General features: G+C 42.7%; 1 protein-coding gene across 1 annotated transcript in view; it reads right to left on the bottom strand.

The window, feature by feature from the left end:
• The window catches only part of DCHS2 (dachsous cadherin-related 2), a 183,063-nt gene extending 163,694 nt beyond the window's left edge, over positions 1 to 19,369 (bottom strand). Inside the window, exon 1 of the mRNA XM_045831515.1 lies at positions 17,372 to 19,369. Coding sequence (XP_045687471.1) covers positions 17,372 to 19,369 — 1,998 coding nt within the window. The remainder of the gene's footprint in view (positions 1 to 17,371) is intronic.
• Between the last annotated feature and the right edge of the window lie 269 nt (positions 19,370 to 19,638).

Raw genomic sequence — 19,638 nt, 5'->3', positions numbered from 1 at the left:
GTGCCCTCAGCCAAAGGCAGCTGCTTCACCAAAGGTTATGCCCCTTCCTCTGGGGAACCCCAAGATTCAGCTCAAGATGGATCTAAAGATTCCTTCAGCTCTGAGCTCCCTAGAGGGCAGGCTGAGGACAGTGCTGCACCTGCACAATTCACCTCCTTCTTCTGCTCAATTACACTGTCCTCACCCGCTTCCAGGCGTCATTCCCAAGAGCACGCTCCAGGAAACCGCCTCCGTGCAAGTCTCCACCTCAGCACCTGTTTCCAGGGAACTTGACCCAAGACACTCCGCCACTTACTAGCTGGGGAACTTTGCACGAGATGGTTAACTGCTCTCCCCCTGCATTTTCTCACCCACAAAGTGGAGATCCCAGGAGCGCCTTCCATGCACGGTTGTGAGAATGAAACAAGTCAATTCACTCAAATGTCTTAGAACAGTGCCTGGCACATAGGAAGTACTAAGTAAATGTTTACTAGGAGCTGTTATTATGAGCATGTTTTCTTCTGTAGCAAAAACATTCATAAGGGAATGAATTCATTTTTATATTAATATCATATTCTTTGGCTTTCCCTAAGTTATAAATCAGAAGAATGACTCCAAATGCAATAAGTTATAGTTTACATTATTTCTGACATTCCAATTGTAATAAAGTTAAAATATTAATACTTTTTAAGATCACTACTACAGTATCATCATTTCCAGGTTAGTTGCTTTTCAGTAAAGGAATAAAATCATTTTTGTATTCTTTATACATATCAAAGGAATAAATGTACTTAACTCCTTCTGTAAATTCATATATTTATTCTAAATTTAACATACAAAAATCAAAAAGGAGAAAAACTGCAATTTAAAAAGAAGCCTTGATATTTTATAGTAGTTCTGGATCTTATACGTCAGTGATTTTCAACCAGTGTGCCCCAAGAATTTTTAAAACACACAGTACCTGACTATTTAGTTAGGGGCACTGATGGCTTGTCCCTTAGACTGTCAAATAAAATAATGACAACAGCCAACACAATAGCTGTCTGGTGTGAATAAATCAAAATTATATGTTTTTGTCAGACAAGAAACATAATATATTTTTTGGTGTGCCACAGAACTTTAGTAATTAGTCTATGTGTGCCATGAGATGAAAAAGGTTTAAAATCGCTGTTCTATATCAATGCCTGATGCTGTATAGAGTTCTGCCCATCGAAGCTAGAAATTAACCCTTGGAGAGCAATAGAAACACTAGATTCATACGGTTTATAAATTGAAACCTTAAAGGAATAAAGTAGCAACACTTTTTTTGCACTTCATGCAGCCATATCATAGGTCAGTTTTTCTCAAGATTAGGCTGTATCAGGCATGACTCACCCTATCTCATTATTTGTTAAGACAAGGTGAGTGGATTATAGTACATAAACAAAACATGGAAAATTAACCCCACAAACAGAGGACTCACCTGCTATTTGCTTTTATGTATCGTACACATCCTTCACTGCTTCGCACAGAAACCTCACCCAGCCCAGTCAGGTCCAGTCCTAAGAACAATATCTGGTTGAGCTTCCATCTCTCCACTTGTAAGAAATAGTTATGAGTCCTGGCTGGCATAGCTCAGTGTATTGAGCGTGGGCTGCAAACCAAAGTGTCGCAGGTTCGATTCCCAGTCAGGGCACATGCCTGGGTTGCAGGCCACGGCCCCCAGCAACTGCACATTGATTTTCTCTCTCTCTCTTTCTCCCTCCCTTTCCTCTCTAAAAATAAATAAATAAAATCTTTAAAAATCATTTTAAAAAAGAAATAGTTATGACTTTTAAGTCTTACTTTGTGCTAGTGTTTAAAGTATATTATCTTTGATTCTCAAAATAACCCTTCAAAGTACATATTATCAACCCATTTTCTAAATGAATAAAACAAGGTTCCAAAGACACAGCTTTATCCCATCCAGAGCCCCACAGGGTGCAATCCATCTGTGCTCTTCCCACCCCTGCCTCTCACCGAGCACACAGCTATTCATAAGCCGGCTTGTATTTTGTTCAAAAGGATTGAAAAAAATGATTTACAATATTGGCATTCCTTCAAAAAAAAAAGAAAGAAAATATGTCCACCGTTCTTTTTTAAAGAAAGGTTTGAACTGGTTAGTTTGTTTTTCATGGTAGAGAACAGTCAGAATAAATTAAAGAGTTTAAATATTGCCCTGGCTGGCATAGCTCAGTGGATTGAGCGCGGCCTGTGAACCAAAGTGTCACAGGTTCTATTCCCAGTAAGGGCACATGCCTGGGTTGCAGGCCATGACCCCCAGCAACCACACATTGATGTTTCTCTCTCTCTCTATCTCCCTCCCTTCCCTCTCTAAAAATAAAGAAATAAAATCTTTAAAAAAAGAGAAGATATCTTTAAAAAAGTTTATATTGCTATACCCTCAAATCAGCTGCTCGAGAGCAGGTTAAAGGATGAAACAGCAGATTGTTACCTTGAGACACTGAAGAAACAAAAGGACTAGTAGTGGTGTTTCTGCTAATAGGGAAAATTCATAGCTTTATATTCTAACAGCATAAAGAGGCACTAACAAAAATCATGTTTGTTTACATGAAATGAGAATTGGTGCTAAATGACAAAATAAAATGGATAGTAACTGTCTTACTGTATTATAAGGCTTATGGTCGATGTTTCAATGACAGTACTGCTTTTCATGAAGCCGGCAGAACGCTGTGGGTTGCACCCAACTCCTGACGCGGTCCGCACTCATTTACGCGGGCTCCATGCAGGTCACGCCATTTTGTCATGGAACAAATCTCACTGTTACTAGGGCCCAGGTATTTTACTAAGCACTTGGCAGTAAGCAAGACAGATAAGGCTCTGCCATCATCTCATGGAGCGTACAGTGGGCAGCTGTACGAAAGATCTCACCTGTGTGAGGTATGCTACAAAGGAGGTGTCTTGCATGATGTGTGTAGTCTATGGGTGTTGATAAGAGAGGACATCATTACCAGGGGTGGTGTGAGGAGCTTAGATGGTCAAAGGGGGCTTCCCAAAGACACAATATTTTCAAGGAATAAGTTAGAGACACTGGAAGAAGAGGGACCCGTGGCAGAGGACAAGAACAGCACATTTCATGCAAGGCCAAAAATTAGTGTCATAATCATAATAAAGCTGCCATAACAAAGTACCGTGGACTGGCTGGCTTAAAATACAGAACTCTATTTCTTCCAGCTTTGGAGGCTGGAAGGCCAAGGTGAGGGAGCCGGCATGGGCAGGCTCTACCGACAGCCCTCCTCCTGGCTTGCAGGTGGCCGGTTTTCCACGGTTTCCTCACTAGGTAGAAAGAGCAAGTTCTGGCCTTGTCTTCTTCTTATAGGGATGCTAATCCCATCCATGGACCCCACCCTCGTGACCCCATCCAAACCACATTGCTTCCCAAAGGCCCCTCTTCCCAGTGTCATCACATTGGGGGCTAGAGCTTCAATGGAAGCATCTGAGGGAATACAAACATCAGGTCCGTAACACAGAACAAGGGGCAGAGGTTAGAACGAGCATGGTGCCTTCATGAAATGTGAAGGAGTTAGGGAGAGTTCCTTGGAACAAGAATAGAAGGGCACACAGAATGGATTGGGCAAGGATTTTGAACTTGACTTTACAACTAATTCAGTCACTGAAAGCTTTAAGCATAAATAATATAATCAGATCTATGTTACAGATATTTCTGAAAAAAGTAATTACCAAAGAAGTGTCATGTTCCAGCTTATATATCATACGAGAACAATGCACTTAGTAAAACATAATCATGAGACATTTTGGCTCTAGAGACTTGATTTACAAAAGGAAAATAGCAAAATGAATTTCTACTTAGACAACGCTTTTTTGTTATATTAAAGCTGAATCTTAATGATTTTTAACAAGCTTTTTTTTTTTTTTGAAATTTGGACAGGGCTTGCTGAGGCCTGATTTTCCTCAAATAGGTCACAGTGTATTATTTTTCCTGCATGTCTCAGCCAAACACAAATGTGGTTGGAAATATGAGCTGGTTCATGAAGTTGATTTTTATTCCTACTTTTTCATGAAGGATTATCTTCTGTTCAATTAAGATTCCAGAATTATAAATACATGAAACTATTTGTTGAACCTGGATGAAGCTAAAATATACTTAAGTGATTTTAAACTCCCAGCATTTACTACTAATAACATTAATCCATGAAACAATGACTTAATAGACCTTTGTGACTGTACACATTAGCTGCCATTCAATCCTAATCTAATATATTATAAATAGAGTAAAATTCTACAGGCTTTATTTTCAAAGTGTTCTTATTATTAACTCTTAATCATCTGAATCGCACTGAAATTAATAGAAATTTGGATTTAAGGAAAAAGCAGTTTTGCTTCTGGTATGGCCAATTACACCCCTGTGATAACCTACATTCCTGAGCGTAACAACCATAGGCTCTGAATAAAACAGAAAAAGCAAAGGATCTGGGGACTGAATAAAAACAGTCAGATGTTCACAAGGGGACAAAAAATTGGAATGCACTGCTGTGGAGTGGGTTTCCCATTTTTTAAGTTTATTCTTTTTTTTTGTAAGCCTGTTACCAAAGGAAACAGATGTCAGTCAAGGTGTTTATTCAGATAGTTAAAGCACCAGTGGAAACACACAGTCCCTCTGAACTGAAGAACCTGAAGCCTGAGTGTGTGGGGTGACCACAGACATTAGAAATGGGAAGGAAATACAGATAGGAGAAAACCATCTGTGCAAGCCGTGCATTCTGTATAAACTGTCCTCAAATCTCAGACTAACCCTGAACTACACATGTGTGGAGCATATTGCAAAAGCCCAGATGAGGAAAAGCAGAAGGAAACTGAAATCTGCACTGGTACCCAAGAATCAGAGTTTGCAGCTTGAGTCCAACCAAGTTAATTACCTGCTGGAACAAAAATATCTACACTATTCAAAAGAACATAACAGAATCCAGAGTCTCCACAACATAATGTATACAATGTCCAAAATACAATGCAAAATTATTCAACATGTGAATAACTAGGAAAATGTGAGCCACTTTCAAGAGAAAAAAACAAAGAGACCAACCCCAGGGTGATCCAGATGTTGCAGTTCACATGACTTTAAAGTGGCTGTGATAGCTATGGGAAGTAAAGGAAAACATTCCTGTAATGAATGAAAAGAGAGGGAAAATCAGCAGAAAAATGGAAACTCTGAAACAGAATAAAATAGAAATTGTACAAATAAAAACTACCATATCAGAATTTTTAAAAATGTATTGATTGTGCTTAACAGCAGGATGAAGATGAGAAACAAGACAGTGAACTTGAAAATAAAGTAATAGGAACCATCTGACTTGAAGAACAGAGAGAAAATTGTAAGAAAGAGAAATTCACAGAGCCTTAAGACCTCAGACCAAAAGGTCTAACATGTGTATTCATAATCTCAGGAACACAGGAAAAAAAAAGGCAAAAAAAGTCTTTAAAAATAAAGAAAAAGCAGTTTTTAGGAAAAGCCCTCTTAATACATAGAACAAGCTTAACATTCTCATTAAAAAGGTTATCTTCATATGATAGATAAAAGTGGTAACTATATTTCATATGTTAAATTGCATTTAGAGAAATAATAGCAAATATTTCTTAAGATATTATAAATTTAAATAAGAGCACAATTGTACTCTGCTTGGTATGTCAAAAGTAAATATCATGTCCCCCCAAAATTATCTTTCTTTTAAAATACACTAAGATTCAAAATTCAAGATGAACTTATTAAATGCATTTTGTGGTGTTAGAAGTGTGCTACCATATACAAAGAATCTATATTTTTACTTCAAATAAGCAAATTACCTAGAGTACATTAACTAATTTATAAATGTCAAACATTAATTTATAAATTGCCCTTCCTGTCACCTCTCTTCTTCATGCTGGATGCTGATAGAGGCAATGGAAGTGGAATAGACATAAGCATGACAATTAGATTCTGCACTAGGAAAAACCACATTAAAATTCTTGCAAGATGAGTCCAGGAAATAAAGCATCTGCCAGCACTGAAATATCATGTTCTTGTTTATGCATAATATAACAGAACAGCCTTTGTATTATTCTTAACAGTTTGGTACTTTAAATAATCTATACTTCAAAGCAAAGTAAACAGTGCATAAGCTTAGATTCATGACTTGGTCCTTTTATAACAGAAATTCTTAAGAACTAGACAAGTCAATCCCTATGTAAACAAAAACTTCCTCTGTGTTTCCAAATGCAGCAATCAAGAAGAGTGTACAACACGAGAAGTTTCTAATTAGACAACTGTTAAAAATCAGGTAGTATTTAAGTCTATTTATGGTAGGGCTAGAAATAATATCTGATCTCTTGAAAACTTACCCATAACAATGGCTATTTCTACACATACAGTTTCAATGAAGAACAAAGAGTTTTCCAAATGACTGGAACAAAAAAGCTTTAAAAGGTAAGGGATTGTCTCCTGCACTGAACAAATTTTTGGATTAACAGTTACCAAAATGATGAGAAATTGCCTTGAGTTCTGTTTTGTTCTTTGCTCTTTGTTCTCCTTGTGAACAGCTATGCTACAAGTTTTTCTTGCTTTTGGCCACACTACATCCCCACCCTCCAAAGCATTAAGTGATGCTGCTTTCTGGTCTGAGGATTTAGTATAAAATAAACCAACAATATCATCAAAAACAATCATCAATTACTGACATCTTTTAAAATAGAAAACATGGATTCTAATTTCTGTAAAGTGACCTTAAACAAATAACTTGATTACATGAGGGATCTCAGGGTACCAAGCCCATGTACAATGTACAAAAATACAACTAAGAAAGTTTTGCATTAATATTAAAATAATATTTTAAGTATATGTTTCCTTTTGCTTATGCAAAAGAACTTCTAAGGAATAATCAGTTTTGTGAAAGGAGTTATCCAAATAAATTTTAATTGATGTCCTTTTCTTCTGTTAGTAAAATTCCTGTAATAAGTTATTCAAAACCACACCATGACTTTATTTTACAATTAAGTCCATGTTCAAAGTGGTGTGTATCAATAAATATTTGTTAAAGGGTGCTATGAATGATAATGCTCCTCTTTACTCTAATTAAAAGAAAATTCAAAGCATCTCTTTCTTCCATTCACCTCACTTCTACCTATTGAATGAGAAAAAGAAGTTCTCAGGATAATTGATCCAAAAAAAGACGCAAGTCTGACATATCCTAAAAAGTCAATGTTTTTCTCCTTCACTGGGATAACTTATAAGTTAGGTGACAAGCATAGTAAGACAAACCCTGCAGTACCTCTTTCTTAGGAAATCCCCTTGACCTTGGAAGGCGAGAGAAGCATCCAGGATAATGGAGGCCCTGGGGCAGGCAAGTATGTCCACAGATGAACCGTTTAAAAATGTCAGAGAACAGGCTACTCTAATCTTCACTTTCAACCAAGAAGGTAAAGGTATCCTCTGAGGTCATACAGATCCTATGGCAGGCCATGGTAAGGAGCAGACTAAATTTGGGACTGAAGTCCCCATAGTAATTATGACAGTGTGCTTTCCTAGAGTGTCATTTGAGGTTCAGGATCATTTTCTACCCATTTAACATGACCAGACATTGAGATGTTTAGAACAGGAGGCTGACACTTCTTTCATCCTCACATAGCTCCTCGGGTTAATGAAATTCAGTTGAAGCTCTATGCAATGATAAACTTGCCTGGGGGTTTGCCTTGTGTCCAGCACTGCCCTGTACTCTGGATGTGCATCTCGTTTATCTCCACAAACCCCCTTTGAGGAAGATTCTGTTATCATCCCTACTTTACAGATGAGAAAATTGAGGCCTGCAAAGGTTTGGAAACTTGCTCAAGGTCAAGTTACTAAGTGACAGCACTGAAACTCAAACCCGGTTCTGCCTGGCTCCATAGTACAAGCTTTCAACTGCTAGATCGCTCTTCCTCTGTCCAAAACAAGGACAGCTGGAAATAATGAGGACCAGTAAACCCCTTCCATCCTCTCTCCTGAAGAGCTTCCCCACACTTCATCAATGGGCAGTCTGAGATCTGCATTTTTATGGGAAAATGGTAAAGCCTGAAATGAAGTGAGCGGCATGGGCTTCATAAAAGAAAATTTGAAACAGAATTGCTGAGAAAGAAAGACACAGTGTCCTCTTGTACACATAGGACAGGGTCAGGATGCCCAAAAGCCATGGAGTAAAAAGGTAAAAGCTGCAAGATTATTTAACAATAATCAAGCCTAAAGTATTTTTGTCTGTTCAAAAGAATGTCCCGTCTCACCTGATTCAACCCGTACTTCTCATATGAAAGACACAGTTAATGGCTTCCATCAACTATAGGATGTAATATTAAGAAATGAGCAATAATAAATCCCACATGTCATTTTTATACTTTAGCAGCCACATTTTCTTCACAACTTCCTGACACTAATAGATGCTGAGGAAGACAATTTTAGCTCAAGAGGTCCTGAATCCATCAGCAAGAGATGCGAGACACTGAACAAGGCAACAGCAGAGTTCCAGCACCCTTCCTTCTCTGGGTGGGAAAGGGCCCTTAGTATGTGGCCAGGTCTGGAGAGAGAGAGGCCAACGAGCAGCAAACTCAATCTTACAGGCACTGAGGAACGAAGTGCAGCAAACAGGGTGAGATGCTCATAGACTTGACTTGTGATGACTGTCAACAACTGGAGAGGCATTTTAGAGGGAGGGTGAAAGGCAGAGGAGGATGGGGATAATTGAGAAGCAATGTCAGACAAGATGGGAGAAGTATAATGTAAAGTATGAATGGATGACTTTGATGTGGTCAGAGGAGAATCACCTAGTCCTTGGGGAGATTGGATGGTACAGATACAGAAAAAGTCTGATGATGGGAGGCAAAAACACAAGCAAGTTTTCACCTTCTAGTCTCTACTGAGCAGGAGGTTGCCTATAAAGAGTAAAGGGATCAAGATGCAATGCTTGAAGAAAGTGAAGCTATGGATGGGTGCTAAGGTGAAGACAACAAACTCGCCCAGCAGTACTGAGTGCCCAGATACCCTACACTTCCAGTAGAAGCTAGCATCCTTAGAATTACTCCAGCAAAGCTCCACAGTCCAAGTGATGAGGAGCAGGACACGTAGCTAAATTAATCCAGTGTCAATAATGTGTGCACAGGTATGGAAGAGCAAGGGTTAACTTGGTGTATGCTGGAGTCCCGGGTGGACGGAGAAGGAGCTAGAGCAAGGCCATCCCTTTTATTACACTTCACTACCATTCCCTCAGTTCAGGTTCTCATGGTTGAATGCAGATCATTATGAGAATATTATCAGGACTCTCTTACAGGGTTTCCCTACTTTCTCCTCTCAACTGATTCAAGACAAATGCTCCTAAAACTTCACTTTACATAGTCTAGCCCTATTCAAAAAACCCCCATGTCTCTTACTTGCTTCCATAACAAAGGCCAAACTCCTGTTTTTTTTTTTATTTTATTAAATCAATCGGGATGGCACTAGTTAATGACATTATATAAGTTTCCAGTGCACGGTTCTATAATGCATCATCTGTACATTTAGCCCAAACTCTTCGGTCACACCCTGCAAATGCTTCATGGGCCGTCTCCTCCCACATCTTCGAAACTCCTCCATTACTTCGCTATAGGAACCAGAAACACCATAACTATTTCAATGCATATTATCCCTGCTTGGACTCTGTAATCCTAGAGTTTTAATTAAAATTTGGATTTGTTAAGATATTCACCTGATCTACCTGCACCACAAAAGCACATATTCCTTTTAAATGAAGATTTTAATTAAGATTTTAAGCAATTAACCTGGTATTTGTAAAAATGATTAAGCATAATTTCCCTCATGGGCTATGAAAGTACAAATTACTTCTGTAGTTGCTCACTTTCGATTTATAATTTAAAAGGCAAGGGGCTCATTAGTAGAAGTTCATTGTGTAGGTGTTAACAAAATTAATTTATTGTCAGATTTCAATCTTCAGAAAAGAAATGTTACTGATCACAGCTTTCAGAAATCCATCGTGAGTAATTCACTTTTCAAGGTGACCATGCCTAGCAATGTACACATTTGTATGGAAAAAAGGAAAAGATGTGCGGTGGCATTCATCCATGAAAAATTGTAAATAAAAATATATCACAACACAGGACCCCCTACAAAGTCCATATCTATGGAGACCTCCATCCTGATGCCCTCAAAAGTCCTTCCCGTCTCCAAGGTCCCTTCACTGTTACTATGCTGGCTACTTTCTACCACATAGGACAAATTACCCCAAATCCTCACAATAATGTGTTGGTAAAACAATTACAACATGAGATGGTTAATTTTATATGTCATTATGATGAGGTCACAGGATGCCAGCTATCTGGTTAAACGTTATTTCTAGGTACATCTGTGAGGTGTCTTTGGCTGAGATTAACATTTGAATTGGCAGGATAAATAAAGCGTGTCCCCCCTCACCTCCCATCCCTGACAAGTGGGGAGGCTTCATCCAATCCACCGAAGGCCTGAGCAAAACAAAAAGGAGAAGGAAGGATGAATTCACTGGCATGGCTGGGACATCAGACTTCTCAAGCCCTCCGACTCCTGGTTCTCAGGCCTCCACACTCGGACTGAACTACACCCTTGGCCTTGTTTCAGTGTCCAGAGAGCAGATCGAGACATTTCTATCTCCCTAATCACATGAATCAATTCCTCCTAATAAATTGTATATATTTTATATATAATATACACTTAGGTATAAATATATAGGTAATATATACATAGGTAAGTAAATATATGTATTAAGATATATTATAATATATTTATTATAATTTATTATATAAATATAATATAATAAATTTAGAATCCATAATAAATTTTTATAACATTGTATAAAATTTATACATCATATTATACTATAATATACTATATATAATATTGTAAAATAAATTTATTATAAAATATTATATATCATACCATACATTTTATATTCTATTACATATTATGCTATGCTATATAATAAGTTTATTGTATTATACTATAAAATAAATTTATTATAAAATATTGTATATATTATACTATAATACATTTGTATAATATATAATTTATTTCAATAGATTTTATATTTTTATATATAATGTAATTTATATATAATATGTATTACAATATAAAATCATTCTAGTCAATTCCTCACCATAATATATATGTATATACTCATATACATACATATATAAAGATATATTTTATTTATTATTTCTCTGGAGGGCCCTGACTAATACACAACATTTCATGGATGAGAAACTGTGGCCAGAAAAGTTAATATAAGCAGTAAATGGTGGAGTCAGAATTGGAATCAAGGTTTTCTGACTCCAGTGCTGTCTTTTTTCCAAGCTGTCTCAGTAGAAGTTTCTAAGGAGTCATCTTTAGTTATAAAACCAAGAACTAGACAAATTACTAGTAAATTATATATTGACTGTAACTAGAGATACATCCCACAGATTCTAGATTATATCCTCCTTATTACATATATAGTATCTGATCACCTTTCCCAAGTGGAAGGGGAAAGGAAGTACATCCAGCTGACTGCTCTTGGGCAGTAGTTGTGCGAGGGAAAGGGAGAGAGATATCACAATGAAGTCTGAGAGAGAAGTCTACAGTGGACCCCGAGTACCTAACAGCTGTCAAAGCAGAACCACAGGCACACACAGCACATACTGGAACTAAGGTCCAAAGCCAGGAAGAGTCAGATAATTGGGGAAAACGACAGTTGGCAGGTATCTCGACACATCCTGGAGACCAGCACAAATGACTGCGGCGGAAATCGACATGCGCTCAATGCACGTGTACAGATAGATGCAGTCCGCTTAAGGCGGTCAGAACAAGACAACCATTCACAAGCAATACGCTGATGTGACTGTCCAAGGCGGTGCACACTGTGGAAGTCTGTTAGTATGTATGTAAGTTAAGCAATAAAAGTATGTTAGTAGTAAGTTGATGGAGATGCGAAAATCAATGCAATACATTTCCAAAGGACCAATGATAAAATACATCGAGTAAATAAATTTTACAATAAAATAATATATACATTATATATGATCTATATAATGTGAAAAGTGAAAAAGTAAAAAAAAAAAACTTGACCAGTTGTAACTGCTACCAGCAGGTTTTGGTTTTTGCTATGTAGCTCTTCAATGTAATTCAACAACGTTTTTGACCTTCTGGTACATGAGACGGAGGACACCAGAAATTACAAGGGACTCAAATACCATTACACTGCAACCCCGCAAGGCACTAAAAATCCTCTGTGTTACTAATGTACGGAAATGCCTGTAGAGCCATAAAGAACATTAAGAAAGAGCCAGACTGATCAAGACAGCATTCACGGCAAAGAGGTGGCATTTGAGATGTGCCTGCAATCTCTCCAGTTCAAACAAGAGGCAACAGTGGTGGTGGACAGACTAGGGTGATGCCCGTGGGTAAACACAAAGTGACAGATGCAAGAAATACTGTAGGGCTTGGCCACTACTGTGGTCAAATTTGAGGAGGAAGCAAAGATGACACTAAGATTTTAGGAAACATTTTCTTTAATAAAGTATCTTACTTCTAAAGTTGGCAGGGGCCTCCCACTCTTCTGAAAACCACCTCACCTAGGATCCTGTCTCATTGTCACCACTCAGACTTCAGGGGAGGGACTACTAGCCCTGGACACTTGGACTGAAGCTAATTAACAACTCCTCCCATATCATACCACCACCAGTTCAGTTCTCCAGTTTTTAGCTCCACAGCACAGTTAAGAAAAAGCTAACAAACACACTTAGAAAGACTTTACTAAAGGCTAGGAGATTAATAAAAGGGAAATAACCTCAAAGACAGAATGAATCAGAAACAAGAGAATAGTTTAGTCCTTTTCAGTCTATGCAGCATGGTGGGAATCAAGCCATCCAATTTCTCACGTTTTCCCAGATGGTAGCAACTGTTTTTAAGGTCCATTGTCCAGACCCTGCCCCCTCCTAGGAGGCCCCTCAAAGTCAGACCCGAGAATAATCAAACAGGCACAGCCAGGTGCTCTCTCCCACAGCCCCGGTTTGGAATCTCAAGACCTGCTTGTCATCCAGCTGACATGAGTGAGACATGACCTGGTTCTTTACCCCTGTAATTCTCAACAATGCAAACACAACCACGCTAACAAACAGCAAATACATCACACAGACAACCACCAAACACATAAACACATCTGTAGAAAGGACACATTCACAAAGATAGGAAAGTTTCCAAAAGGAGCTGATTAATGAAGGTGGAAACTAAAAGAAGGAGAAATTACTATTAGAAAGGAAATGAGTTCAATTTGGGAAACGTTAGATTTGAGGTGTCAAGAAAACATCCAAGTAGAGATACAGACCAAGTAGATACATATTTAATCTGGAGTTTATAAGGAAGGTTGACCCTGGGAGGGAGAAAATAAAAAAAGTTGATGTTGTGGGAATATATAAGAAGAAAACACAGAAAAGAGAGAAGTGAGAGGAAGACAGAACCCTTGGAGATGCCTGTCGCACACCGAGTGGGTGGCACAAAGGGAGAGGGGGAACTGGAGGGACAGGGCCTGGCGGGACAGTGCGGGCGACAAAGGCGGTGACATAGGTGCTCTAAGAAAGAGGAGTGAGAGGCCACGGCCCAACAAGCTTTAGGAGCAATGAGGGAGGTTATGAGTAAGAAAAGCCCATTGGACTTGAAATGAACTTAACTGCCTTTTGAAAGGCAGAATTTAGTGATGGGGGAAGGTTGGACAAGGGGCTGAGAAGTGATCAGCAGGGGGAGACAGGGCACATGTCATTCATTCCCGAGGACTTAGTGCAGGGAAGGACAGAAAGACTCTGTCAGGACAGTAGGACTCTGTCAGCACAAGGGCCTCACCCACCGTCTCCACTGCTGCATGTCCAGCACCAAGACCAGGTCCTGGCATGCAACAGGCACTCAATGAGTGTTTGTCCACTGGAGGTTGTTCATTCCATGGATGCTGTTTGATGCAAGAAATGAATGAGTACATGAATACAGTGCTGATATTTGAGGGATATAAAAGAAGAATCTTATGATGGCATGTTGTTTTAAGACCTGGTTACAGGATAAAGTCTGTAAGTGCAGTTTACATCATTGGACTTAGTGCAGGTGGAGAATGAGGTCTTCCTTTGGGGTTGAAGTTAGTCTTTTTGACAGTAGTAATCTGAGGAAAATGAGAACCTTTCAAGACAGACACTAGGTTAGGAGGGGGCACCCCTTGGTGTCTGTCTGCAGAGTAGAATTCCCCTCTGCCTTGGCCATGAAAGCACCAAGAGATACCGAAAGGTGCTCCTGAGGGGTGAGTTGTTAAGCAGGGGTTCTCCACATAGTGAGGGGGAGGTGGCAGTGGGGAGCAAGGAATTAAGAAATCCAAGCAAGTGCCCACAAGATTGTGAAAACCCTTTGGGGCAAGAGGTCACCTGGCTCAGGCTGGGACTGGTTCCTATACTCTATTAAATCTGCCCCACCTTTGAAGTATTTGCAAAGCTCCTGTCTGGGTGGGAGAATATAGAAAGGTTCGGCCAGCCCTAGGGGTCGAGAGCAGGGGCCGCACTGTGGTGTGAGCGGTAAAAAGAGCAGATAAGTGATGTGGAGAAACTACCAAGACACTTAGAAGGTTCAAGGGTGTGTTGTATTAGATAACATGGTATTCACTTACAGAGAATCTAGAAAAGAATTTTCTTATCCTGTTATTTCTCAGATTGTTTTGATTCTGACAAAGTAGAATTTGGCAGATAAGAGCTCTATAGGGAGAAAATTGGCAGAATGCAACCAAAATAAGGCACAGTTAGAACTGATATGATGGAAGAAAGGCTAGGCCGTGAGATCTGAAGCCTAGCTGGGGAGGTTCGTTTTTACAAAGTGGTATAAAAAATTGAGTAAAATGACAGACAGCCTATGTTAATTATAACATTATCTGCAATAGCCAAGATATGAAAGCAACCTAAATGCCTGTTGATAGATGAACGGATAAAGAAGATGTGGATACATAAATAAAGGAGTATCATGCAGCAATAAAAATGAAATCTTGCCATTTGAGACAACATGGATGGACCTAGAGGGTATTATGCTAAGTGAAATGTCAGACAGAAAAAGACAAATGCCATATGGCTTCACTTATATGTGAAATCTAAGCAAAATAAATAAACAAACAGAACAAAACAAAAACAGACTCGTAGAAACAGACATCAGAGGGATGGCGGCCAGAGGAGGGGGGTGGGGTATGGGTAGAAAAGGTAAAAAACTGGCTTATTGTCAATAATATTGTGATGCATTTGCACAGTGACGGATGGTCACTAGAATTAGTAGGGTGATCGCATTGTAAGGTTATAAAAGCATTGAATCACTATATTGTGCACATGATACTAATATACTTAATATAATTAAAGATTATATTATAAACTAGTATAATTAACTTTTTAGAAGAAGAATATAAAGAAAGCATATGGAAGACAATCCACTGAGGCTTAGGGAGCATGGTCAGCTCGAGGGCTTACAGAACACAGAAAGTTCCCATCGCTGCAGCGGAGAGGCCGCCAGAAAGCCCAGTGGACAAGAGGGTTTCTCTGCAGTCTTGAGGGGCTAGATCGCTGGCATTTCTGGAAATCCTAATCAGCACAATTTAATACTATCTACAGCGATATTTGGCAACCCAAAATGTTTTTTTTTTTGCAGTGAGAGATGCAGTCCTACGCTCGAGTCAAGTTCAGCTCACCATAATGGATATGCCACACACAGAGTCACAGCCATGGGGTAAATGCACACCTCCTGGCAGAGTCATCTCACAGTGCTAGAAATGGCTCTCAAGGCAGGTGGCAATCAAAGGAATGACAATTAACCCACCATGTTCATTTTCCTTCAAATGGAGCCAAGTCGCACTGTTTTATGTCAAGATCCTTAAGGTCTTCCAGATGGGAGAAATCTAGTCCAACCTCTCACCTGTTACGACTCTATTTTTAGAAACGCAGGGCGGAAACCACCAGCTTGCCCTGGCACCCACGGGCTCCTCTCCATCTCTCAGCTTCCTTTGCAGTACACCTGAGGCCGTGTGGCTGAGCTCCGAGCAGCCGGATGTTGGTGGACCCGATCTAAGTCACTCCCAGGCCTGGGCCTGCCTTGGGTGGAGGAGGACCAGCCCACCCGCACCGCATCAGCCTCTGCTTGAGTGCTAAACAATCTTCCATTGTATTACTCACTGACAATTGTGGATTTGTCCATTTCATCAGCAAGCACTCATTGATTTCCAAGCCTTCTTTTAATAATCTAGCAGCTCAAAGAGTTGCCAATTGTGCCAGGAAAAAAAGGATGGAAATTATTATATTATTGACCATAGATCCAAAAGATTTTTTTTAAGTAGAAGCAGTCACAAAGCTCATATTTACAATATAGTAGCATCTCACTTACCCAAAGGTTACGATTTGAGACATAACTTACAAAGGCTAACTGCCCACCCACCCGGCCCCCAACCAAGCCCCAGGAAATAAGCCACTGAGGTCTTACAACAACCCAGCCTGAGAGCAAATGAAAGCTTTAGGACTTCATTCACTAGTTTGCTTCCCGGGCTCTATTTATTTACTCAAGTTTTCTTGGAGTAAACAGATCAGCCTTGGAAATCTAGTTTGTTATTTCCTATCAGACAAGAACTAGGAAACTGGACTCCATAAGCAATGGTGCCAGACAGGTGCGCCTCACAACATCCGGAGAGGGAAGGAGGGATCGGAACTCTGACAGGTAGCACACCCAAAAGCAGGATGGCTGCGCCCCCGCCGCTCTTCCTGGCCCTGAAGGGCACCACCGGAGGAGCTTGGCCCACAACACATAAAAATGACTTGATGTCCTCCATGAGCCATTGCAGGCTTCTAGTAAAGGTAGGACGATGTGTAAGAAGTCTCTGGAAATGATTACGCACACGAGTTTCAGTGTTTAAAGGCATATACTTGCTTGTGTGAAAAACTCATTTGTGAGGGCCACCTTATTTCCCTAGGATGCCCCAAAATGATGCCCCAAAACATGAGACATCGCTGTTCCCCTGTTGTCTGCGAATGGGTGGCTCCTCCCCGCCAGGGTGCACGTACCAGACATGCAGGAAGCCAGGACCCCATAAGCAAAAGCCAGATCCAAGTAGCACTGTGAAGTAGAAAGGAACCTAGAGCTCATTCAGACCGAGCCCCTGGAAGAAAGTCTAGGTGGCCAGAGGGTGCCCACTCTTCTCACTGTATGGGGGAACTAAAGCCCACGTTCCCTGCTATCAAGCTGAGATACAACCACCACATCACAATTCTCCTTCCCTGGACAAACTCACTACTGCTTCATCCCATTGTGGAACCTCCTTTGACCCACAGGCTCGGGTTCACTCACCTGCAGAAAGCAGTGTCCAACGGGGGCATGCTCCACAAGGGTGGCGTTGTACACCTGCCTCCAGAAGATGGGCTCATTGTCATTCACGTCCTCCACAGTAATGCTCACCAGGCAGGTGGCGGACAGCGGGGGCTCCCCGAGGTCTTGAGCCACCACTCTCAGCTCTACAGCCTCCTGGACTTCTCGGTCCAGACTCCGGGTGGTGCTGATCAGGCCGCTTTGGGGATCAATAGTGAAGGATGGTTCACACTCCACCATGGGCCGCAGAGCCTCTTGGCTGCAGCGAGCAGGAAGGTGGACCAGCTTGTACCGCAGGCTGGCGTGACTGGTTCCAGCTTCGTCCGCGTCGGAGGCGCTGACCCACACGACCGCGGTGCCAGGGCCCGCCGCCTCGGATACTGAGGCCTCATAATGCTCCTGGCTGAAGAGAGGTGGCTGGTCGTTGAGGTCGGCGATGCGGAGCAGCAACGTCTCCTCCGTGCTCAGCGGTGGAGACCCGGCATCTGTGGCCACCAGTCGCAAATCATACAGGTCGCGGCTCTCCCTGTCGAGGGGCCCCTCCACGCAAAGGAAGAATACCCCTGGGGAGCCGCCAGGCCGCAGTGCGAAGGCTCCTTCCGAGCCCTCCAAGGTCAGAGAGATGGTCCTGTCCCCGAGGCTCATATCAAGTTCCCCAGCTTCTGCCTTCTCTGGGCCACCATCTGCATCGGACACCGAGACTCGAGCCACGTAGTCGCCAGGTCGGGCACCCTCCGAGACTTGCGCTGCGCCCCCCTCGGTGAGGAAGAGCAGGTGGATGGTGGGCCGGTTGTCATTCACGTCTAGCACAGCTATGGACACTCGTACAGTGGCGACCTCGGGCTCCACACCTCCGTCGCGGGCCTCGACTACCAGCTGGTGCCAGGCCTGATCCTCACGATCCAGCGGCCTTTGCAGGCGCACTACGCCGCTCAGCTCCTCCACCTCGAAGTAGGCCGCATCCCCCAAAGGCCCGCCGCCACCGCCCGCCCCGGGCGCCTGCCGGGCACGGATGCTGTAGCGAACCTGGCCATTGGGCCCCAGGTCACGGTCCGTGGCACGCACGCGGCAGACCTCCGCACCCGGCTGAGCATCCTCGCGCACCGTGGCGCGGTACTCGTCCTGCTCAAAGACCGGCGGGTTGTCGTTCTCATCCAGCACGAGCAGGTCCACACGCAAGTGGCCTGTGCGCCGCGGGCGGCCACCGTCCCATGCCTCTATCTGCAGCTCGTGTGCTGCCGCCTCCTCTCGGTCCAAGCGCCGCAGCAGCACCAGGTCTAGGGGCTCCAGGGGTGACGAGGACTGCGGCGACCCGGGGGTCCCATACCGCAACTGGAAGAAGGGTCCTGCGGGGTCCTCGGAAGTGTCGGACGGTTGCACCAGGGTGTAGCCCTGTGTGCTGAACAGCCCCGCGTCGGGGTCGTGAGCACCTGGCAGGCGAAAAGCCGTACCTGGGGGGCTAAGCTCGGAGACATCAAGTTGCAGGGAGTCTCGGGGAAAGCGGGGCGAGTGGTCGTTGACATCGTTGACACGGATCTCCACCTGCACCACATCGCCCAGCAGGGTGGCGGCCACGAAGCTGTAGTGGTCCCGCCGCTCGCGGTCCAGACGCCTCGCCGTACGGATGATGCCAGTGTCCGGATGCACGTGGAAGTCGTCCAGCAGCGGGGAGTCCTCTGAGTCCTCAGACAGAAAGAAGCCGCCCCCCTCCTGTTGCTGCGCGGCCGGCAACCCGGCGCGAATGTCGCCGACTAGAGTGTCCGGAGGAAGCCCCTCGTCCACGGAAAGGCTGAGGTTGAACACCTGGGCAGACGAGCCCGAGACCGCCCACATCCACGCATGCAGGAAGAACCAGAGCAGGAAGCGCTGCGCCCTGGCGTCGCCGCCGCCGCTTGGCCGCCTGCGGGGTGACCCTCGCCTCTCCGCGGGAGCCTCTTGCTGCTGACGCCCTTCGCCCATCCTCGGTGCAGAAGGGCTCATTGCTTCTCCGGGTCCTTGGGAAGGCTCCTGGGTAACTGCCAGCTTGTGGCGGGATGACAGAAAATCCAGGAGCCTCTCCAGCGTCTGAGCCAAAGAAGAAAAGACTTTGTTTGGCAAACAAACCCACAGACCCAGGAGTTCCCGAGGTTACATCTGCAACTGGTGACAAGGTCCTCCGCCTGCAGCTCGCGCAGAGGGGGACGCTCTGGATGCCTCTGCCGCTGCGGCCACCTCTTCAGCCCCAGGATTTCTTTAAACGAGTCTCATCT

Source organism: Phyllostomus hastatus, unplaced genomic scaffold (genome assembly GCF_019186645.2).
Source record: "Phyllostomus hastatus isolate PE091 unplaced genomic scaffold, TTU_PhHast_1.1 phas_contig_159, whole genome shotgun sequence".
NCBI lineage: Eukaryota > Metazoa > Chordata > Mammalia > Chiroptera > Phyllostomidae > Phyllostomus > Phyllostomus hastatus.
The sequence above is the reverse complement of the archived record's forward strand: the minus strand, read 5'-3'. Positions and strand labels throughout refer to the sequence as shown.